Source organism: Podarcis tiliguerta, assembly GCF_965153285.1.
Source record: "Podarcis tiliguerta genome assembly, chromosome: 5".
Lineage (NCBI taxonomy): Eukaryota > Metazoa > Chordata > Lepidosauria > Squamata > Lacertidae > Podarcis > Podarcis tiliguerta.
The window spans coordinates 9,090,294-9,114,950 of NC_139538.1; the positions used below are offsets into that span (position 1 = coordinate 9,090,294).

The 24,657-nt window shown below is 44.7% G+C and overlaps 1 protein-coding gene across 1 annotated transcript; it reads left to right on the forward strand.

Moving 5' to 3' along the window:
* Positions 1–6,343: 6,343 nt before the first annotated feature.
* On the forward strand, positions 6,344–23,944 carry DCUN1D1 (defective in cullin neddylation 1 domain containing 1). The gene is given in 9 exon segments (XM_083442403.1): positions 6,344–6,433; positions 6,435–6,487; positions 6,489–6,510; positions 13,528–13,744; positions 14,590–14,758; positions 15,770–15,900; positions 16,990–17,072; positions 17,742–17,838; positions 19,806–23,944. Coding segments are annotated over 9 exon segments (927 nt in total). The 5' UTR covers positions 6,344–6,358; the 3' UTR covers positions 19,886–23,944.
* Positions 23,945–24,657: the final 713 nt, after the last annotated feature.

Genomic DNA, 24,657 nt, shown 5'->3' on the forward strand with positions numbered 1-24,657 from the left:
TTCCTCTGCCTTTGAATAGTTTCTCATCTCAGCTTCAGACTGCCTCCAAATTCTGTTCTTCACTTTATTACTCAACAACTGATGCAAAAACGGCAGAGTTTTGTGGCCCCTTAAAGACTTAACACATTTATCACTTTCATTTCACCAGGCACAGGAAGCGTTATTCTGAGTTGTGGGCGCTTTGCGCATGGTTGGGATGGAATTATAAGCAGTGAGATCACTAAATTGGAGAGAAGTACAGACAGCGATAAATACCAGCCAGATGGGTGGGGTATAAATAATAATTATATAAATTATTATTGCATATTTAACCATGGTCAGTCAGACACACACACACAGCTGGAGTGATTACACACCTGAGGGGGGGAGGGACTGCCTCCAGGTTGACAATGGGTGATGTGAAAGTTCTGGCTGTTGAAGGAATTTGTAATGGCTCTTTCAGACGAGCAAGTCATCATGGGATGCTGTAGTCAATGAGTGGTAAGGATGTATCATTGGGAGACTGTGGACTCTCCTTCATTTGAGGTTTTAAGGCAGAGGGATGGCCATCTGCCATGGATGCTTTAGTTGAGATTCCTGCATTGCAGGGGGTTGGACTGGATGATCCTCGGGGTCCCTGCCAACTCTACAATTTTATGATTCCATGCTACAGTGTGGTGTAGTGGTTAACAGCGGTGGACTCCTAATCTGGGGAACCAGGTTCGCGTCTCCACTCCTCCACATGCAGCTGCTGGGTGACCTTGGGCTAGTCACACTTCTTTGAAGTCTCTCAGCCCCACTCACCTCACAGAGTGTTTGTTGTGGGGGAGGAAGGGAAAGGAGAATGTTAGCCGCTTTGAGACTCCTTAAAGGGAGTGAAAGGCGGGATATCAAATCCAAACTCCTCTTCTTCTTCTTCTACATGCCACGTAATGGCTAGCTGGTTGTGATGTACACTGACAGAGCACTCGGAACACATAGGTTGAAAGAAAGACACTTGTTAGTAAAAGTGCAGTCTCTTTACTGTTTGCACAGCTGAACGTGTTCCATGTAAATGCAGTTTAATTTAGCTAGGCTAGTTTGTACAAAACTTCTTTTACAGGAAAGTTTCATTTTGGACAGTTGGCCAAGTGTGCTCCATCAGTTCCAAAGTGCACTTAGTACAGAATGCTCCACTCCATCTGAAGGCAGCCCTGAATTGGGAAGTTTTTAATGTTTGATGCTTTATTATGTTTTATATACTCTGTAAGCTGCCAAGGGTGCTTGGGGAAACCCAGCCAGATGGGTGGGGTATAAAATTATTATTATTATTATTATTATTATTATTATTATTATTATCGTTATTGTAAAAGTTGCTCCAGCTTACAGTTGCATTATTCACTTTCTTTTCTAAACTCAGTGTTTAGAAAATGCAAGTAGAAAGACATAGGTTGAAGTTGGCCTGTATCAAAAGGGGTTTTGATGCTTCTCCAATGCATTGAAAAAATGCATAGAAGGGTCTCTGTGAGTTGTCATGTCCTCCTCACAGTTGGATCAACATACGTACTAAAATACAGAATGCACCTAGAGCTCTTCCAATGAGTCTTTCCTTGTTTGAATCTCTTAGCACATTATTATATTATGATTCTGTATTTATTTATACTCAATATTTTCCCGTTGAGACTCAAGGCAACTTGCATATAAAAATGAGAAGATGGTGATGATAGATAGTTAGATAGATAGTGTCTATTAAAACCATACAAATAATTACAATAGAAGCAGCACGACACCAGCCCTTTCATTAAAAGCAGTCAATTCCTAAAAGCCTGTTGCAATAAAAAAAGTCTTTGCCTGCTGGCATAAAGAGAAGGCGCGAGCCTGTCTAGCTTCTCTAGGGAGGGAGTTCCAAAGTCTGGGAGCAGCTGCTGAAAAGGCCCACATGGAGCCCCTTAGTCCACCAATCACATGTGGAGCGTAGTTGGCACCCCACAACAAACCATAGTTAAGATCACAATTTGTTGGGTTGACTGTCCGACAAGCTATGCTTAAATCAAAAATGGAAGTGAACGCTTCCATAGGTCTCGTGGCAATGTGGGAGTAAGAGAGGGGAGTGTGTGATGCTAACATAATTTATTCTCATCATGCCAAACTTGTTCAGCACAGGCGGGAATCTATGGCCCTCCAGATGTGGCCAGACTGGTTACTACCAGGACCAACCCTTATAGCCAACAATCAGGGGCGATGGGAGTTGTTCAGCTACAGCTGGAGAACCAAAAGGTTCCCCAGCCCTGTTTTAGTGTGAACAGTCCACTGCTTCTGCCTCTGTTTACACCTGAAGGATAATTAGGTAGCAATGCCTTGAAGCAATTGGGAAGAAGAATTGGGTCAGAGATTCAGGCAACACAGCTGGGACACCCTTGACCTGTAACCTAAAAACCCTGATATGTGTGCCGTAAACTAATTGCCACTTCAAAGTCGTCATACTATTAGGAGTAAACAGGAAGAGAAAAGTTGCATCAGCCTTTTCCTACATTGTTTTGTAGGTTTGTAAGCTTTGAACAATTTAATTATCCATCAACTAAAGCTGCAATCGTAGATTTGCCGTATGGTGAATTGGTGAACCAGTGAAACTCGGAAGCAGGGCTTGAAGGTTAGCAGTATTTTCTGCTGCCCCTCTTTGGCAAGTGGTACCCAGCTGCGCATTGCCTCTGAACTTGTCACTTCTGTATCGCCGTCGTGGCTAATAGCCACTGACAGAACTATCATGCGTGAATTTGTCTCATGCCTTTTCCAGGCCAGTGGGTGGATTCCGCAAATTAATTGCACATTGTGGGAAGAAGTACTTCATTTGGCTTCTACCCAAATCTATTCCCAATCAATTTCATAGCACAGCCCTGAGTTCCAGTTACCTTTGTCTGCTTTCTCAACACATTGGAGACTGTGCATTGGAAGGATAAATCAGATCAAAAAACAAACAAAACAATTTTGCTTGCTGAATAGTTTTCCAGAAATGACAATTTACAGTAACGCCAGGCAGGGGACTGGCAAGATCAGCGAAAGCTTCAATGAAGTCTGATTAAGTACAGTAGTAGGTTCTGCACTAATTGTTCTTGTTTATTGAGTCATAGAGGTACCAGGAAGCAGCCACATCCAAGCCAAGATCCTTCAGGCTCCCCAGTAGCTGACACAATTCACATTGTGTCACAAGCAGGACTTGCCAGGAAAAATAGGGCATTAATCCAGACTTATTGCCTGGTCGTGTGTAGTGTTTAGGTGTGCCTTGTTAAAAAAGCTGCAGTAGCATCTCTCCATGCTGGCTGCATAGCTGGAGAAATCTCACCCACAACCAATATGGAAGTGCAAGGTACTAGCCCCTTAGCAGGTTTATAAATATATATATATATGGATAGGCCCATCAGTCACCTGTGTGAAATTCCTAGTTGCAAGATGGTGAGTTGTTAAATACAATCTAGCCTAAGCTCATTGAAAACTGCAAAGGATTGAGCTGCATGATGCCTCCAGAGTAGAAACTGTTTCCCTTTCCTAGTTGCCTGGCCAGTCCTGCATCTTTTCCCCTCCCTGGCTTTTGTGAAATGTATTTTTGGGAAATATGAAAATATGCAAAAAGCCATGTTGGTTCATAGGAAAAGAAAACACATTCCAAAATACAGGATATCACCTTTGTTAGAATTAACATTTGTGATTTGTTTTTGAAAGCTTGGCCACTATTTGGGAGGAAATAGAGGCTTTGAACTGCATTGCCTGAAACACCTTGGAGGAGTTGGGAGACAAAGTTGGGAGTGTGTATAAATAATTGTTTTCTCTTGCTTTGGAGCTCCTATATCGCACTCTTGAGCAAAAGAAGATGGAAACAGGAGGTGGGAAGAGCTGGACTTGCCAGGAAAAACAGGGCACTAATCCAGATAGTTGGATTCAGGAATTATCACCCCAACATAATATACATCTATTTTTGAGAGATAATCAAATAAAGAGAATTGGAAAGGGTCTCAGGGGACACCAAACAACAGCATACATCATTTTGCAAATGTTGGGAGGTTATAGCATTGCGAACAACCTACAACTTCAAGGGTAATAATAATAACAACAACAACAACAACAACAACAATATATTTATACCCCGTCCATCTGGCTGGGTTTCCCCAGCCACTCTGGGGGGCTTCCAACCGAATATTAAAAATACAGCATCAAACATTAAAAACTTCCCTAAACAGGGCCACCTTCAGTTGTCTTTTAAAAGTAAAATAGTTGCTCATCACCTTGACATTTGCTGGGAGGGCATTCCACAGGACAGGTGCCACCACGGAGAAGGTCTCTTTCCCAGTAGGTGGTCAGTCACAGTGAACTGTGTGATTCTGTTGTTTACCCAGTCCCCTTCTCTCTGCCCACTGGTTTGTGTGTGAAAGGCAATTGCAATTTTAGTCAATCTGGAGGGAGAGGAAGGTGAGATTTCCCCCCAGTACTATCTACTCCATGGGATAGTCCTCTCCCCCACTGCTTTCTTCACGCAATATAGGAGTTTTCACTCCCATCAATTTGCTACCCTCAAACCAGAATCAAACTGCTGTGATCACTGCCATCACAGATCTATCCCAACGTTGGGAATTGTGGGGTGGGGGTACATTGGGGTTGCCCCGTTTTTTCTCCACAATGACCGTGTGATTAGTTGGGGCATATGCGTTTATAAAAATCCCGTTTCGGCCACACCAAACAGGCGTGCACATACAAGCATATACACAGACACACGTCCACGTGAACTTTCCAATACCCTCCCTACCAGGGGTACCAGTTTTCTTTCTTTTCCTCATGAACCACCTCATTAAGTGTCTCAGTGCTCCCTACAGCAGGGGTAGGCAACCTAAGGCCCGTGGGCCGGATGCGGCCCAATCACCTTCTCAATCCGGCCCGTGGATGGTCCGGGAATCGGTGTGTTTTTCCATGAGTAGAATGTGTGCTTTTATTTAAAATGCATCTCTGGGTTATTTGTAGGGCATAGGAATTCGTTAATTCCCCCCCCCCCCTAATTATAGTCTGGCCCCCCACATGTTCTGAGGGACGGTGGACCATGATTGAAAAAGGTTGCTGACCCCTGCTCTACAGGATCATGATCCTCATTCACATGTCAGGGAAGGGGTCATTAGCAGGAAGATGGGTGTGAAGGTGAATGTGCTCACCTTTGCCCCTTAGGGGGTCTGCATCTCAGGTGTGGCCCTACAGTGAGATGCTTCATTTGCTTCCTCTGGGTGTGTGACCATCAGGGTGCCAACTTGAATCCAATATTGGAGAGGGGCCCTGCCCCACATAACCGACCACATTGGCATGTGGCATATACACCCCCCCCCATTGAATGGCAATGCCCATTAACTTTGCCCCTCCTTCAAATATTTAATGGGGGGGGGAGTGAAGGGACCCCCCGCCCCACGGACCATTCAGTGGAGAAGGAGGAAGAGAAGAGTACCGAATTTCTCCCTTCCCCCCCCCCATAAAGAGCCCCTGTGATATGAGGCACGACTCAAATTGCCTTGGGGTTTTTGCAGGGGGTAGCCAAGATTTTTGTTAAGGGGGGAGCCAGCCAAAGCTGCTTCTTTTTTTTGGGGGGGGGGAGATTTTTTAAAAAAATATTCTTTACAATCACACTTTCCTCCAGGGACATCGAATAACTTACAAAAAAACCATTCAGTCGAAAATCTAACTACGTATAACATACATCAAAATCACCCTCCTATTAGTTATGCACAACAGTATATTCTGTTATCTATCCTATTTTTTCCCCCTTCCTCCCCCCCAATTGTTCTCTCTTCAAATCTTGAACCACGTGCACAAATTATTCATTCTAATTTGGATGCTTGGGTTGGCTTCCCCTATTTTTTTTGGGGGGGGGGAAAGATTGCCCCCTAAAGTTGAACTTTTTTGGGGGGGGAATCAAAGGTAAAAATACCCCCCCCAAAAAAGAGGCCATTATGGGGAGCAAGCTTTCGTGGGGGTTTACTTTCGATGTTTTTCTATCATTTTGAAAATGCTCCCCCCCCCCCCGAAGACAGAGCAGCTCCATCAGGCCTCCCTTTGCCCTTTCCCCACATGGGTCACCCCACTGAGCTCTCGCTGTCACCCCGGGAGACCCCAATTTCCGCCCATCTTATTTCAGGCCCCTAAATGTATGTGTGGGGGGGTGTCAAGATCTCCCCCCCTCCAAAAAAGAGCCTCCCTCAGAGGCGCCTCAGAGGCTTCCTCGCGCGTGAGGAGAAGAAGCCCCCACGGCCTATTCCCCCGCCCCCGCCCCCCCGCGCCTCGCCTCGCCGGATCCCCGGCCGGCCGGCGGGCGCCGTTCTCGCTCTCCTCACACCGGTCGGTCTCGGCCCGGGGCGGCCCCGCCGCAGTGCGCATGAGCGGGTCGGCGGCGGAAGGCAGGGCCCGCGAGGAGGAGCCCCGGGAGCCGCCGCCGCCGCCGCCGCCACCGACCCTCCTCCCGCCTCCTCAGTGTCCGCCTCAGCCGGCCCGGGAGGGGAGAGAGGCCCGCGCGCAGCCCCCACCATGGTGAGGCCCTTCGGCCCCGGCAGGGAGGGAGAGCGGGCGGAGGGAGGAAGCGCCGCCATCGCCTGGCAACGCGGGGCCTAGTCGGGGGTGGGGGGGGGGGAGAGAGAGAGACAGTCGGGGGGTGCAAGGGTTTTGGGGGGCGGCCTCGGCGCCGGTGAGAAGCAGCCCGGCCCTCAGCCAGTTCCCACAAGCCGCCTATGCTGAGAGGGTGGGGGGCTTTGAGATATAGGGGCTGGGGTCGGCCCTTGTGTGGAAAGCCACCCCCCACCCCCCTCAGGGAGCTGAAGTGGGGGTGGGTGGGGGGATTTGGGGGTGCCCCCTTGGGGTGTATTGAGGGGCTCCAAAGGATTTGCGTGTGGCTGGGCTTCAGGGGTTTCTGTATATGATGTGTCAGGAAGGTTTAGGGTTATTTTTCTCTTCTCCCCCCCCCCCAAAAAAAAAACCACCTTGGAGGACTGGTGGGGTAACTGGTAGGGGGAGAATAACCCCCTGGGCATATGGGTGCTGCTTGATCTTGGGTGCCTGGGCCTCCTCTTCCTTGTTTCGTTTTTTTCTTTTTCCTTTTCCCTCTATCTCTCTCTCCAACCTGGAGGAAGCATCTCTCCCTCCCTCTCTCTCTTTGCATGCTGCACCTATCTCTGTTTGCAGTTGCGTTTTGTGCAGACCCCTCTTTTGTTGCGGTGTGTGTGCGCACGTGTGCATGCAAGCAGGCGGGTACTCCATGGAGGGTTAGCTGGGGTTAGCCTGCTTTCAGCAGAAGCTCCCCCAAGTGCCTCGTGGCACCTCAAAAGACAGTTTTAAACCCTGCGAAAGCGTCCGTGGGCAGCAGCAGCAGCTGCATGGTGGTTGTCCTTAACTGGCAGTAGGGGTGGCATCCTGGCACTTTGTCCTCCAGCTCTGCCTTGTGGCAGGCATTGTTAAATCTGCAGCACGTCATGAGGCTGGTGCCCAGGAGTTGCCGCTCACTACAGGACAGGACCTGGAAGAGAAAGTGGAGGAAATGTGCATGTTGCCCTCTGCGGCCCCCAGCCAAAAACTGCTTCAGAGTGACATAAATGACCTATGGAAAGGCCCCTTTTGCCAATGGACAGCTCCATAACCCAGCGGTTGCTCACTTGCAACAACTGGCCGCCTGATAGAAGCTCAGACAAAGGGGCTGAGCCCTGCTATGAACCCAGATGCCATCTCTGCTCCTGTATTGTGTCAGGTGGTGACCTAGCGCCAGTAATTCCCCTTAGGGGCTTGGTTGCTTGCTTGCTCATCCTGTGATGTGAATGTGCCATCACCTCTCATTAATGCCTTTTTGTTATTCACGTCAAAGAAACAGGTAGATGCCAAAAAAGGGGAAAATAGAGACAGAAGGAAAAAACGATACTGAAAAATGGAAGTGTTCAGAAGGTAGTGGGAGAGAATCTATTGCTCACCTCAAAATCGCCACATTTCAACAGAAGACTCCAAAGTGAGGCTCCAGTTTGAAATTGATGCACTACAGTTTATGAGCAAATTCGGTTCAGGTTGATTTAAGCTTGACTGGACTACAGTTTTTCTTCCCACTCCAGATGTTAAATTAGCATAGTGCACCTCGAAAGATATTGAATAGTACCACCACTGACTGCTGTTGTGAACAGTTTGCAAACCTGTTGCTATGCTGTCACTTGGATATCATGACTTTTTGCCGTGTTTGTGTGTGTGTGTGTGTGTGTGTGTGTGTGAATGATTGCATTCCATGCTGTCCTTCTGTTCTTTGCAGTCCCCCTGTGCCCAGTGTTCATGCTATTTAGAGGAGTGGGATATGCAGAGGCAGCACAGGGAAGGGGGGATTCCCCCCCCCCAATGCCTTCTTACCTCTTTCATTCACAGAAAGCTTTACTGAATCAAAAAGCTTTCCATAAATGGAAGGACAACATTGGATACATACTATATACTATATATATCTGAGGAATAATCTCAGGTAACTGCTGAGTAATCTTTTATGCATCTGTTGGAATGAGATCCAGTTCACAAAAGCTTAAGACCATAGAAATCTGTTAGTTTTTAAAATGCCACAAGACTGCTTGTGAATGCATATTTCATTTATGTTTCTCTGTGTTACACATTTTTTCTTGCATATGAGGCAAGGAAACCATATCAACCATATTTATTCAGATGTAATCCCCTGTTATTTCATGGGGAAAGCATTTTAAGATGACGATCATATGCACACTTACTTTAGGAGTCTGTCTCATTTAGATTGGTAGCTCTTACTTCCAGGTTGTTGTTGTTGCTGCTATTATTTATTAAATTTAAATACTGCCGTTCATCCGAGGATCACAGGGCAGCTTCAGGTCTGTTTGTAAGAATAGGGTTGTAAGGTGCAGTCATCCGTATTTACCTTTTAGGCTAGATTTTAAACATCATGCTGAAAGGCTTCAGCTTCCATACCATTTTTATTTTTATTTTTATTGCCATTAGAAATCCTTACTAAAAGGCAAGCAGAAGAGGAATAGATTTTAAAAAATGATTTTCTAGGTAAAAAAATTTTTCCAAAATTTTTTCAAGTTAATGGGATTGTTCCATAGTAAGTCGCTTGAAAATTGTAGCCACGGTAATTCAGTTTACATAAATTTAGTTGATTAGTGGGCTTCCGAGGTTCTTTCAGGTACTTTAGCCTGTTAAGCGGTTTGAGAACTTCTAACTACTGGCTTCCTCTGCCACATTGCACAGGCTTCAGGAAAACATCATGCAAGATTCTTCAGGAAGTACAGTGAGTGTACCGAGGCTCCTGAACTACTCAAGGTGCTTTGAGTGCATTTAACTTTGGCCTCACAGCACACACACCCAGGATGTTTTCTCCTTAAAACTAATTTATTGCCTTTGCACAAATCAACACCCAACTTCCTGTGAGGAGACTAACACAATGGAGCACTTACCCAGTCTAAATATAAGCTGTGGCAAGGCATATTTATACTGTAATAACTTTCTCAAGAGGTGTGGGACACCTTCCTCTCTCTATAAATAGTTGGGCTAAAGAACTAGAAAATGATTGGATATGTCATCTGGACTTGAAATGTTTGGATATATAATTAGGTTCCAAGTTTGTTCTTGCTATCATAAGTTGGTGTTCTTCAGTAAATGTGGGCCAGTAAATTGAAGCTGAATCTTGAAAAAATAAAGGTGCTGTTCTGCGTTCCGAGTTCTTGAGTGTGGAAGATGGGAAGATGGCCTATTTTTGATGGAATTGCAGTCATCTGAAAGGTGCAGATCTGTAGCTTGGGGGTGTTCCTGGATCTAGCACTGTCACTGGAGGCTCAGATGTGCCTTTTTCCAACTCTGACTGTTTTGCCCCTCATGGATAGAGATGACTTGGCCACTCTATTGCACCTTCTGGTAACCTCTGGATTATACTGTTGCAATGCATTTTACTTCAGGCAGCCCTTGAAAACAATTTAGAAACTTTAGCTGGTTCAAAATGTGGCAACCAGATTACTGGCCAGGGTTCCTCTTAGATGTCATATAAACCCTATTTTAAAACAGCTGCACTGGTTGCCAGTGTGTGAATTAGGCCCCAGATATATGAATGAGAGAATATATATATATATATATACACACACACACACACACACACACACAGTCATACCTCGGGATAAATACGCTTCAGGATAAGTATTTTCGGGTTGCGCTCTGTGGCGACCCGGAAGTAACGGAGCGCGTTACTTCCAGGTTTCGCCGCTCGCGCATGCAGATGGTCAAAATGTCACGCATGCGCAGAAGTGGCGAGACGCGCTGTCGCATCTTACGTTCCGTTTGGGATGCGAATGGGGCTCCGGAACAGATCCCGTTTGCATCCCAAGGTACCACTGTGTATGTGTGTGTGTGTATATATATATACACACACACACACTGCCTTCATCCAGAGGGGTTTTTCTTGGTAGTTTCACCGCCCTCAGGATTGAGAGGAATGGCAGCCCAGGGAAGGACTTTCTTTGTAGCAGCCCCCAAATTGAGGAACTCTTTTTGCACAGAGGTTATGTTCTGGGGTTGGTGCATAGACATAAAAGCACATGAACAGTCTTACCTTCTGGAGCCAGTGTGCCAAATGGTCTTTGCCCTCAAGCAGGGCAGAGAGCTTTAAAACTCCCACTTCCCACTCTCTGGTTGGCTTTTACAAGATCTTGTGGGGCCGTTGGAGCTCTTGCGAGAGCCTCCCAGAGCGTTGTAAGAAAACCAGAGAGCTTAAAAGTTCATTCTGGCATCAGCCCAGTGCCATATAGGCACATCAGCAACAGCAGTTTGGTCGCAGTATGGGGGCGATGATTACCGCTCTGTTGTCCTCAACACCTGCTCATGATACTGCGTTTTGGGATTGTTCACTGATATTTAAAGAAATGTAGCCCCATTGAAAGTGGTTCACAGGTACTGAAGTGCTGAGCGACATGGAGTTGCTGTTCAAAACGGCACTGTCCTTTCTCCCTTGTAACCTGCCACATCATAATGTCGGCATGCAACACATTTCTCTGCCTGCGCTCCACCCCTTAAATGACAGGGATGGGGAAATACACAACACAGTGACATCACAACATGGCTAAGTGCTGATGAACAATATTGTGGGGAGTGGAGTGGAGAGACTTTTAACAGGTCCTTCCTTCCTTCCTTCCTTCTTTTTTCTTTTTTTAACAGCAACACACCTGTTATATGTAGTTCCACTCCAAGAAGTTTCCTTAAGCGTGTTGAGGTAGCACACCAAAATGTCACTTCCTTAAAGCTGTGCTAAGGTGCCTTATGCCCATTGTTGAGGGCTGAGTTCCCAGCCTCACTGAACAGCCAGCAAGTAGGTGGTGCTCGTTTATCTTATCACGTGTTTGTCAAAGGGAAAAAGTAAACAACCTGCCATTTTTAAAATTTGTGTAGACAGAATTATGGAATTGTATTTTTCAACTTCCTTTGTTTAAATTTGCTGTGGCTGGGATGCAAAGCTAGTTTGTTTATTAAACTTGTATACTGCCCTTCATCCATAGATACCAGGGTGGTTCACAAGATAAAAATGAAAAATAGGCTAAGGTGGGCTTTAGTTTCTCAAACAACAGCCCACCCCCACCCCCCGCAAGGCAAACTCAGATGAGGTTAAAAAGTAGTTTGTGATATGCCACTCTCTGCGTTTCCTGCTCTTTGAAAAAGGAAGGACAAAGGTCCGATGGGTCATTCCCAGACCCTTGGGCACACCTAAAGTAACTCTGGATTTTGGCCCTCATAATTAGATTTTCTGACTTTCGGGGTACTGTAGTCTGACTTTCTATAGAATGTTGGTATTTGCTTTCATGTGTTTGGGTACTTTTTGTGTGTGTATTTGTACAAACTTTGAGATCTTTTTCGTAGGTTCTGTTCTGAGTACCCCTGAGTGCCTGTTGAGGTTTGGTGGGTGGGGATCTGGGCTAAGGTATCCTCCCCCCCCATGTGGTGGTGTCCCATCTCCGAGGTGTCAAGGTGACAGCAAATTTGCTGTTTTCCAGGAGACAAGTCAAGAAGATGGTTTTTATTCTTCCATGTATTTGGCAGATTCATAGCTGTCAACGTTTCCCTTTTTTTAAGGGAAATTCCCTTATTCCGAATAGGATTCCTCGCAAGAAAAGGGAAAAGTTGACAGCTATGCAGATGATCTCCTTTACTGCTTCTCACTGCTCTTTTCAGTTTAAATTGCAATGTTCTTTGTTGTATGCATTTTTGTCTTCTTAGTCACCTTGAATATTTATTGATAAAAAAGCAAGGGAGAATCTCTTCAAATAAACAATACAAGATAGAAACACTTTGTTTTTTATGTACAGAAGCAATTAAAATATAAAAAACTTGTAATATAGCAACTTTCCTTGAGAGACATGAATAGGAATTCAGTGAAGCTGTATTCTGTTTGTACCATTTGTGGCTTTTACACTTGCCTTCTTAAGCCAGGGGAAAATAGGTAACCATAGATAGATGTGGATTCTTATCACAGTCGTAATGTCTGAAACCACTTGCTTTATCATGTGACTGTTTGGTGTAGTTTCTCCGTCAGATGATGCTATCGTATGGCCTTGTTTACTGGCTATGAATCTCCATTAGTCAGGAAGCCAAATTAATTGTTGTGTGATAATGGAGCAAATACACCAACAATTTGCAATACTGAAGACTGTGCCACGCTGTTAGCAATAAGGCTTCAGGGAAGGTATAGGCTGTGATCTAAAGGGACATACGCATATGCTTCCTGCATGCGCCTGCATTTTTGCATTTTCATTGCAACCTCACATAGCTCTTATACAACACTTCTTCCCCAAGTTCAGCCAGTAGTTTGGGGGATTTGGTGTGAGAACAGTTTATAGGGAACCTGCCAGTAGTGTCTGCGTGGTGCTGAAACCTGTTGTGCAGGTTTCCCTTCTAACCGCTCTCCTGGAAACTGACATATTTGGATGCATGTGTGTCTCTTTGTGTCACAGCTGTTGTGCCCTCCTAAGCCCTGTAATGTGCTTTCTGTGGAACATTTAGAGCCATGGTTCTCAACCTGTGGGTCCCCAGATGTTGTCGGACTACAACTCCCATCATTCCTAGCCAGCATGACCAGTGGTCAGGGATGATGGGAGTTGTAGTCCAACAACATCAAGAGACCCACAGGTTGAAAACCACTGGTTTAAAGGATCTGCCATGAGTGTTTCTGTGGCTGCTACATCCTCCCTATCACAAAAGAGCGGGACACATCCATAAGCCAAGTTGCTGGTTGTCTCAAGTAGAAAGGAGAGCCGTCACACAATGTTTTATCCTTGATTCTGTTGCATAGCTTGTTTGTTGAACTTGTGAGCTGCTTTGGGCACCATTGAGCTTGGAATTAAATTCTTAATTAGAAGGAGTTGAACACCACAGGTAGACTTTCTGTATGTCCACCTTAATTCTCTATCAGGTACCATTCACTTGAGGAAAGTGGCCCTTTTGAGCTACAGGTTGAAGTTGGATGTTCCTCCTCAGGTAAGCACACGGGAGATCTCACTGTTCTTGTGTTTTCTGATACTTTTCTAGAACAAGCTGAAGTCATCACAGAAAGATAAAGTTCGACAGTTTATGATCTTCACACAGTCCAGCGAAAAGACCGCAGTGAATTGCCTGTCTCAGAATGACTGGAAGCTAGATGTTGCAACAGATAACTTTTTCCAAAATCCTGAACTGTATATACGAGAAAATGTTAAAGGATCATTGGACAGAAAGAAGTTAGAACAGCTATATAATAGATATAAAGGTAAGTATAGGGCAGTTTTTCTTTTTCTTTTAAAAAGGTGTGTTAAATACATCATTTTTGCTGGCAATAGATTCCATTTGGAATCCAGGCCAGAAACTTGAGTTTCAGCTGTGGCCAGGACAGACCAAGAACGCAGTGCCCTATAAGCATTACAACAAAGGCTACCCTTTATTTATGATATTTTTATCCTACCCTTCCTCTAGGCAGCTCAGGGTGGGAACCATTCCCCCACCATCCCACATTGTATCCTTGCAACAACCATGTGAGGTGGGTTAGACTGATAGATGGTTAAAGGGTCTTAAGGTGAGCGTCATGGCTGAAAGTAGATCTGGACCTGGGTCTTCCTTCCGATTGCTACACAGATGCTCGTTCTTGCCGTCATGCTGCTAGACTTACTGGCAGAGCATCTGGGTTGCCCAGTTTGTTCTCATCCTCCCAGGCAATCATTTGTCAAGCCATCTCATCAACCCTGAGACACAGGAAAGCCTTCCTTTCCCTTCTCCCGAGAATCTTTTGTCCTGGACTGCATTTTAACTCCTCTTCACAGAGGTAAAATCCAGTCCTTCAGGGAGCACATTGGGTTGAGTCATGCTCTCTTTCTTGAAATGAGAATAAGTGACCCACCTTCCAATGCAATTGTGATTGCAGGTAAGATGAGGTTTGCAGAGGGAACACACTTAAAACAGCGCATAAAAGGGAATGCTATGTAGCAGCTGACAGCATTTAATGGCCTTAGGAAGCAGGTTCTTGAACGAGTGCTTGGCCGCCATACCTTTTATTAGAAATGGTTTCAAAAAGACGGAGACTTCCATTCATTTTATTTTGTTTCTCTCTTATACTCCAAGATCCTCAAGATGAGAATAAAATTGGCATAGATGGCATACAGCAGTTTTGTGATGACCTTGCGCTTGACCCTGCCAGTATTAGTGTATTGATCATTGCCTGGAAGTTCAGAGCTGCGACGCAATGTGAATTTTTAAAAACGGAATTCATGGATGGGATGACAGAACTAGGGTAAGTGCTCAACAACTCTATGAAAGTAGGCGGGCCATGCTATTCTGTGCATGGAAAGGTTTGTACTTCCATGCTTGAAGCAGAATCTTACATAACTCGAGAAGAGCCATTCAAACTCTTATCTGGTGGAGGAATTTGTATTATGTATTTGTGTCTCTATGAATGAACACAATTTATTTCACACACACACTTGATTTCCCAGTACCAGCCTCAGGTGCAGCTTTGCTGTAGCATCTCTGGGCTCCTTTCAATGCCATGCAAAGGGCTCCTGGCGGCTCCCTTAGTCCCCACGCAGCTCCTAGGAAATCATATATACTGCTACTTTCAACTTAGTAAAAATATAGGTCTGGGCCATATGTTGAAATTTAAAACAAAATGCTCCATGCAAATCTTCAGCTACAAGGCATTCAAACTATCTGATACATACATTTGCTCAGTGTTTTGTCTTCTAAATGCCAATAAGCATGTCGATGCAAGGTTCGATTGAGGTATGAGGGAGCACAGATGGTGTATTTGAGCATGGCATTCTTTGCGCTCCTGATAATGCATTTCTTTGAGACCTTGTCTGTTCACAAGAACAACTCACCATCTGCCAGATTGTTGAGATTAAACAGCCTGTTTTCAAATGTTGCCCCTTCCCAGCTGTGGTATTTTGCTTGATTCTTCTTTGATGGTGTTTGCCGCTGTAATCGTATTCATAGATTTGAACAGAAGAGGAGCTGGTGCCCAAAGGGCGGTTTCTTGTATTTCTTGGAGAGGTGGCCCCAGCCTCTGCCTCCCAGGAAAGTTCCGCAAATGTGTTGGTGATAATGTATTTTCAGCACCGCTTAATAGAAAAGAGAGCTTCAGGAATGATCGGACTATATATATGTGACATTACTTTTTTTTTGTTAAAGCAACTATTTAGTAATGCCATTTTACAAAGTATTTAGAACATGATCCTAAACTAATGCACAGATAAACTTTTGTGTTTGTTTGTTTTTTAAACCAAACCAATAAACCCAACAACAGATGTGACAGCATAGAAAAACTAAAGGCCCAGCTTCCAAAAATGGAACAAGAATTGAAAGAGCCAGGAAGATTTAAGGATTTTTATCAGTTTACCTTCAACTTCGCAAAGAATCCGGGACAAAAAGGTTTAGGTATGTATGCCAATATTTCCTTGTACAAGTCAGGGTCCATTATTGGGCTGCAGCTGAATGTGATGAGAGGAAACACCCCTTGCCTCCAAAGTGGTGTTTACACATTGAGATTAGCCCAGTAAGCTTCCCTAAGCAAACGTATCTTCTTGGAAAAGTGTCCTGATACGTTGGCATGCTTGCGCACTGGAGGACTGCCGATAAGCTTGGTGCGTTCAGTAGTGTTTCTAAGTTCTCTTTTCCAAAAGCATTTTCAATTGACAGGGAATTGTAAGAATTATAACAAATAAGCTGTATTTGAAACTTGGTATAGTTTAGGAGGGACGCAGGTGGCACTGTGGGTTAAACCACAGAGCCTAGGACTTGCCGATCAGAAGGTCGGCGGTTCGAATCCCCATGACGGGGTGAGCTCCTGTTGCTCGGTCCCTGCTCCTGCCAACCTAGCAGTTCGAAAGCATGTCAAAGTGCAAGTAGATAAATAGGTACTGCTCTGGCGGGAAGGTAAACGGCGTTTCCGTGCGCTGCTCTGGTTCGCCAGAAGCGGCTTTGTCATGCTGGCCACATGACCCGGAAGCCGGCCAATAAAGCGAGATGAGCGCCGCAACCCCAGAGTCGGTCATGACTGGACCTAATGGTCAGGGGTCCCTTTACCCTTTATAGTTTAGGAAGCAATCTTTATCACATCGTGCAAAGCTGTCCAGGGGGAGGGAGGGAGAAGGTGATGCCGCATTGAACATGGGTAAACTCCTGCCTGCACGCTGTCTTTAATATCTTGAGGAAAGGGCGGATACCCAGGATCATGACTGGGAAGCCTTGGGCCTTCCGGATGTGGCTGGACTACGACTTCCATCATCCCTGACCATTGGCCAGGCTGGCTGGGACAAACAGGAATTGGAGCCCAACCACATCTGGAGAACCACTCATCCCCCAGCCCAAGATCCCGAAACACTCTTAAGTGTTACTGTACTAAGAGAGTATTCTTTGCAACCCTCACTTTTACTGTGCAATTCCCGAACAGGTGTGTCTGGACAAGCGGGGAGGGGGGAAAGCCTCAATTACTTATTTAATTACCCGTTTTCTTTAATGTTGCAGACTTAGAAATGGCCATCGCCTACTGGAATTTAGTACTTCATGGACGATTTAAATTCCTAGACTTGTGGAACAAATTTTTATTGGTAAGCGCAAGTATGGATTGCCTCATTAGTAATGACTAAGTGCCCAGTTCTGGGAGGTTCTGCAGCCTGACTCTTCCCTACGGGACCCAGATCAACAATATTTGCCGCATGTGGCATTGGTCAGCAGCTAGCGGCCCACCACCCAAATCCACACTGTAGATAACCGGCAGCTTTCCTTGCCCCAAAACCTTGTTTGATTTTAAAACTTGAAGAAAGAGGGTGTTGGGATGACAACCAAAAGCAGAAATCCCAAATGGCATTCTTTTAAAAAAGGATTATTTTGGATATCTCTTACAGAATTATTTTGGGGGTTCCCCCCCCCGACCCACCATGGTTCTAAAGCCTATGGGACTTGCAGCTGTGTAAGGCGCCTGACTGGCTTTGCTGCAAAAACAGGCCTGGTTGGCGGGCTGTGTTTGACTTCACAGGTCATATGTGAACATGCAGTGGTGCTGCAGGTTTTGTATCATGAGCCACTAGCCCAGTCTGTTCTTATTGGCAGTAGCTCCCTATGAACAGGATTCGGAGCCAGTCCTAAGGGCCTCTCAGCCGGAGATTGAAGCTGGGACATTCTGCACGCTCTTGCATTAGACAAAGCCTTTCCTCTGGCCCTTCCAGGGTTGTCATGTGTAGCTAATGCTTTTCACACTCTGATTGCCCTCAAAACAGGAACATCATAAAAGATCTATACCAAAGGACACTTGGAACCTTCTTCTAGACTTCAGCGCGATGATCGCAGATGATATGTCGAATTATGACGAGGAAGGTAAAGTTGCCATTTGTTCCTCTTGGGGCACTTTGGCCTGTGTGGAGTGCTCTGTCCCCAAGAAGCTTCTCTCCCTAAGTGATCCTGCTTTTGCCCTGGACCTTCTGTATTTTCCTGTTGGCTTCCCCTCCTACTATAATTTTCAATTTGTTGGAAATCCCTGATATCATAAGGGGCACATTGTTGTTTAGTCGTTCAGTCGTGTCCGACTCTTCGTGACCCCATGGACCAGAGCACGCCAGGCACTCCTGTCTTCCACTGCCACCCGCAGTTTGGTCAGATTCATGTTTGTAGCTTCGAGAACACTGTCTAACCATCTCGTCCTCTGCCGTCCCCTTCTCCTTGTGCCCTCCATCTTTCCCAACATCAGGGTCTTTTCCAGGGAGTCTTCTCTTCTCATGAGGTGGCCAAAGTATTGGAGCCCCAGCTTCACGATCTGTCCTTCCAGTGAGCACTCAGGGCTGATTTCCTTAAGAATGGATGCGTTTGATCTTCTTGCAGTCCATGGGACTCTCCAGAGTCTCCTCCAGCACCATAATTCAAAAGCGTCAATTCTTCGGCGATCAGCCTTCTTTATGGTCCAGCTCTCACTTCCATACATCACTACTCATAATGTCTCTACTCATAAGGGGCACAGTGGGTATTAAAACAGTTTCTGGAAAAGTAAAGCCGCTCATTTCTTGCGTATACCGAGCTGAATCCAGAACTTGAGCAATTCTAGTCATTGCCATCCTCATAGTGACCACGAATCTAATTCTGGCAAGCCAGCCTCTCCACAGCAAGGAACACCTGTTGTTGTTTCCACTATGGAGTTGCTTCTCCTCTTACGCTGCTCAGTTGGGTTGCCAGGTTGGCCCCCGCACCACTGAATCTGCCACACCTCCGTGTCTGATTGGCTGAAATAGCAACCATGTGTGACTTCCCTTTCTGCCTGCCCTTGAATGTTTTGCTCAGCTCCCCAGACTTGCTCTCTTCACGTCCCTTGGGTGCGAACGAGGAGCTGCCTGTTTCTGCATGAGGGGAAAACCAAGATGGCGGGGCGAAAGACAGTTCTTAGCTGTGTACAGCAGGGGTGGGGGATCTTGTTCAGTTTGAGGGCTGCCTTTCCTTCTTAGCCACCTTCCTTCCAGGGGCCATTTGGCAGTAGTGGGTGGGACCAGATGTAGATGCAGATGGAACAATGAAGGTACCTTCACATAGTGGGCAAGCTCCTGCACATGCTCTCCCCTCCGGCCAGGCAAATGAGGCATTTTCAGAACACAATCCAGCCAGGAGTAACACCCCATGAAAGAAGCGAAGTAGGACAATGGGTGCTGGTTCGGAGAGACTCTCATGGATCAGATAGAGAGGCTTGGAGCATCTCTACAAAGAGGAGTGCAGAAAACAAGGGGGGAACAAGCCTTGTAAACTTCTCTTTTGTGCTGGGCAGGGGCAAGGCTGCACTTGCATGGCGGGGAGCAAAAGGCACTCTGCCCACGTTTCAAAGCTTTTTAAATATAACCCTGCTGGCCCATTGCTTGATCCAAAGATCTCCTTCTGCAGCAGGGTGCTGTGTGTGGCTCTGTGAATGCTAATCTTTTTCTTTTCTTTTTTAAATTGTATAAAAAAATCCCAAAATTAGCATATCCAAGAAAAAACTTAGCATTCCATCTTATAGAACCTTGTATAAAGTCTTCTAATTGCTCTCACTTTTTAAAAAGTTTGTGTCCAAAGAGTGGCTGTCCCAGGATTAAAAAAATTAAGATTCTTTAATTATTATTAAATGATGAAAATAAAAATACTGGCCAAAATTGAAGGGCTGTTCTGAGGTAACAATGCATGTGAAGAGCTTGGAACGCATAAAGGGCTAAATATTTTCTGGTGACATTTTCTTGTAACAGCTAGGGGGGCAAATTATAGTCTCCAACTCTTCAGATAAGGCATTCTGCAAGCTTAATAATTCCACCCCTCTCCCTCTTTTCTTCCAGGGGCATGGCCTGTTCTTATTGACGACTTCGTGGAATTTGCACGCCCTCAAATTGCTGGAATAAAAAGTACGACAGTGTAGTGCTAAATGAACCTTCTAGAATGTACATAGTCTGTACAAAATAAACAACATGGGGGAAAATTGCACAGTCAATTTCTGCTGACTGACTGAACAGGACTGAAGACCAATCCTCAAGAAATAAAGGCTGGGGGTTGAGTCAAACCTTTAAGGATCTACTTTGGACCATATCAGACGATGGGTGGTTTGGGCTTCTCATCTAGCCTGGGCCAGCCTTGCCCATTTGAAAACTCCAGCATTGTGGATATCATTCTTTTTCTTTTTTAAAAAATGAAGCACCCTGATCCTTTCCATAAATCTTAAAATGCTTTTTGGATTTTTTTTTAATTTCTTGTTCCTCCTAAAGGCACATGCTGTCTTCACCAAGCAAAATCTTTTGACGTAATAATTTCACAGATCAGCATCGCAATCTGTTTCAGAAAAGCTTCAAGTAGCACACCTTTGGGCTAGCTGCAAAGACTTTGCTGAGAATATCCTAAAAGAGTGATTCGTTGGATCTGGTTCCGTACGGTCCGTTCACAGCTATTGTCTATGTGAGTGGCAAGGGGTTTCTTTGCTTTGTTCTAAAGCAAATGTCAAAAATACCCTGGCAAAAGGTCTGGGCTTTTCTGCCCGCCAATATCGGGCTATCCAGCTATGTAGGTGCTTGACTGAAGTTCTGTTGTGTCTAACAGTGAACGCAGCTGAAACGCAGGACAGATACGGCGCTCAACAGCATCCATATTTTAATAATCTAGTCGGAAACACTGGGTGCCTAATGTTGAAAGGTGAACCATCCTTTAGGGCCCCGATCCTCAGTAGCTGGGCCATGTGAATCTTGCTAAGTCTCTGCCTCTTGCTTCTTGCTGTCCCCCCTGCCAACACTTGGTGGCTTCCCTTGTCTGCCAGCACTCCAGCCTTGACCCCCACGTTTCTTTGCAATGCCATGCATGCAAAGAGAAAGAGGCAGGGCCTGGAATACCTGTGCCCACCTAAATTAGTGATACCCTCTCCACCACCACGCCCTCAGTAGACTGTCTTGCAGCTAACTTGGATGACACCATTCCAGGGCGGCAGGGGTGTCCACCTTTTTCAGGGAATTGGGGCACTTACTATTACCCCTCAATCCTTGGGGCGAAGTATCATGGGTCATGTTATTTCTAACTTCCAAGAGTGGGGTTGAGTTTTCCAATAGAAAGACCAGCAGGATTCATCCTAGAATGTGGGTGATAAGTTGCTCACAACTGCTCTTAGTTACCCAATAAATTTTTTTGTAGCATCTCTTTGTCCAGGAAATCTTTCCCGCCCCCATTAACTTCTACTGAAATGTTAAAACTTGAATACAGTACTGAATTTATAATGTTTGCTACACAATACATATAATCCTTGATTAGGGTCAACAGAGGTTTTTGATCGTGGGTATAACAATGAGTGTGATACGCATTTTCTTCTATACTTGATGGTTTGAGCCATTAATACAAAATTTTTATGATGTTAGCGGTACTGACATTATGTTCCACGTCCTTCATTGGTGACAGGCAACTTACCGTATTAACCGCAAATCGCTGTGGTTGTCAAAACAGAGGGATCCCTACTCCGAGCAAAAGTTCTGCCAGGCTCTAGCACATAGACACCTTGAGCAAGCAGGAACGCCTCAATTCATTTTTGCAATCGTGGCCACAGAAATCCCTGCGCAAGGTTATTGCTCGCACAAGAGCTCTCCTGCTTAAGTGAAGCCTTTGTGTGAGCTCCAGACTTGCTGGGTTCACAAGTTTATCTTTCCCAAGCAAGTACATAGTATAACTAGCGTAATCCGGCCAAATAGGTTAAGCACTATTAGTGGGAGAGTCTTAAGTGTATCGTTGACTCTTTAGTGGTGCTTAACTTTGGCTGGGTCAGGTGAAAGAAATGTTTTGCTTAACCATGGTGGAGAAACCGGGAGTGCGCTTTGGGCCCATGAACCCCTCTTCCCTTTTAGCCGTGTGTAGCAATCCCATCTCCCCAATGCTTTTAAGATAGAGTCTGAAACTTAAGTGAAGGAGCTAGTTTGCATACCTTGGTTCAAGTTGACTACAGTATTGATCTTGGTTCAAGTGCCACACTAAACATGGTTAATAAAAGGAATGGGGAGCGATCTGGCATGGGAGGGAATTAGTGGGAGCCCCTGGGATCTCCCAGTCTTCCCCAGTGCCTAAGCAACGGGGAAACGTTTGCATCTGAACTACTGGGCTTCACTGCACTTCATATGCTTCTACACTTGTGTCCAGTTCACAGAGTCTGGCTTTTCCTTTTGAGCCACGGCTTTAGTCCTTGTGTTTTTACATGGCAAAAGCAGCACTTGAAACGCCTTCTGGCTATAATGTCATGTAACTTCACGAGCAATACTAAACTGTTTTCTGGAAATCATTTCGCAGAGGAAACATGAGTTGTTTTCCCCCACCCAATATTAGAAGTCCTTTTCTAATCTTCAAAAAAAGGGAAAAGTTCAGGCTTGGCATATTGTGTCCTATCTCATTTATCCATAAAATTAGAAAGAAAGAAAGAAAACACTTATGCACATGCTAAATAATTTTAGGGAAAATACTTGAGTATTAAATTGCTTTATCTTTTTTAAAACCTGTATGAAGTTGTGAGAAAGGGGCTTCCCTTTTCCCCAGCTGTGCCCTTTTGGTAAAGCTCAGTCTTGTGTTAATTTAAGAAAACCATTAGATAAAAATTGGGAATCCCTTCTTTAGAAGCCAGAGTTGGCAAAGTCAAATATATTGCTTTTCTGCTTGCATTGTTTCTTTTCTCTCTCTCGTGTAAATATCAGTGGAGACTTGAATTATGAAAACTACAAGGTGTGTGTGCTGTTTTCGGTCTTAAGAAAATTTGGGTACAGTTTTTTCAGAATGAGTCATTGATGTATGTATGCTGTGTATTTTTTGTGTTTTGGTGTTCTTTTTTTTTTCCAGATGAGATGTACTTAACTCTGTCCCTGTGGAGAAGGTTGGGGCATAAATGCTGTGCTGTTTTTTGTTTCTTTTTAAAGATAATTCCTTTTGCAATGTTGAGGCCTTTTCCACAAAATGGATTTTGCCATCAGTTTGGTACTACACAATTTATAATTACTGTGTAATTATAAAACTGCATTACATAAAGCATTGCTGTCTTAAGTAGCAGAGAAACTAAGGTTATTTGTGTGATCGCCTCTCTGAATTTTAAGAAGAGTGTTCAGTTCAACAGGCACAAACTGGTCAAATTTTCTTTTCAGTGGGAAGTGTGCTATCAAATCAGCGCTTGGTTGGATTGTGTCCAGTGGCAAGAGATTTTTGGCTTATTGTTGGCTTGCTTCTGAATGTAAATGCCCAGCTCTTCGAGAGACTGAAAAATGCCCAAACTTTATGCCCATTTGTATGTGTGTGTTGATTTTCTTTTTTAAAAAAATTAAAAGTTGTGAACCTTTTTGGGTTGATAGTATTCATAAAATCAACCCACTCTTCAACTTGGCAGTAATCTTCCCCTTCACAAATCACTTTCTTTTGCCAAATATTAGAAAAAGTGAACGCTTAAACAAAATTCAAACCCTCGTATTTGATCTTTATATATATATATACCAATATGTAGAATTAGAAATACCTTGCTACATGAAAATATTTGGGAATCAAGGCTTTTATTTCAGTCACGTGATCAGAATCTGTAAGTTAAATTGTAACTACCTAGAAAAATCCCTCCGACACACCAGAGGCAATAAAGTTCCGGCCCAGTTGTCATGGTGAACCTTTCTCATGAATTATTTTGTTTAAAAAAACAATCCCAAACTTGATGCATTCTAAAAAAATATTTTAAAGCAAAAGCAACTCATGGCAAGGAATGAGAAAGCAGAACCTTGCTAACAGCCTCCTGTTTGCCATGACACGCCACGACTTTCTGGTTGCACAGTGGAGGGGTTTTTATTCCCAGCCGTGGCACATTGCTTTGAGATTACTTGGGGCGGGTGGGGGAGAGAGACTGAGGAACCTCCATGTTTAATGTGGTTGGTCCAAAAGCTACAGCATTTGTCTCTTGAACAACCTGTTAAATAAAGTAACTTATTTCTTAAAACTTGTTCTCTGATGAAAATCCATTTGAATAAGTTAAAAGACGATTCATATAGCTTTAAAAGCTTTAAGAAAACTTTTCTTACGGGTCTTGTTTTCAAGATGTGATGGGAATTTCCAGGGGGGTCTCTTGAGCAAGAGGAGGAGGTTAACTTAGGAACGTTTTACACATTACACAGAGGCAGATCTCGATTTTGCCCTCGATTGTGCCTCTACATGGCTTCTTAGTGAATGCACCTACTTGCTACATGCATTTATATTTATATTTTGGGTGTACACCTAGAATTGACGTGGAGGTAAGCTTGCCACCCTATGCACCAAACTCCATACCTCTGAATAAACACTTGTAGGAGTTGTTAAGATTCTTTACACATGTTGTCCTCTCTGGAATCTTGTGAAGAATTGAGGTCCAGATCTCATCTGGGGGGGAAAACCTTTTATCAGCAGTGTAATGTTACAAAATCAGCAGCTTCAAAGTATGGTACACAAAGTTTCAATTTCTTGGCTTCCCCCAATTTGCGATTACTATATTGAGGCTTAGGTGCTTGTGAGCAAACTCTCCATTCACTAGATATTTAGAACACCCCCCCCCCCAGCCTAATTTCATGTGGATGGCAAGGAAGGGGGAATTGGCGACTGCATTGCAGGGCCTTGCCCGCTGCCAGCTTCATGTGCCAGCCACCAGCACTCGGCCCGAGAGTTTCCCTTGGAGGAAAC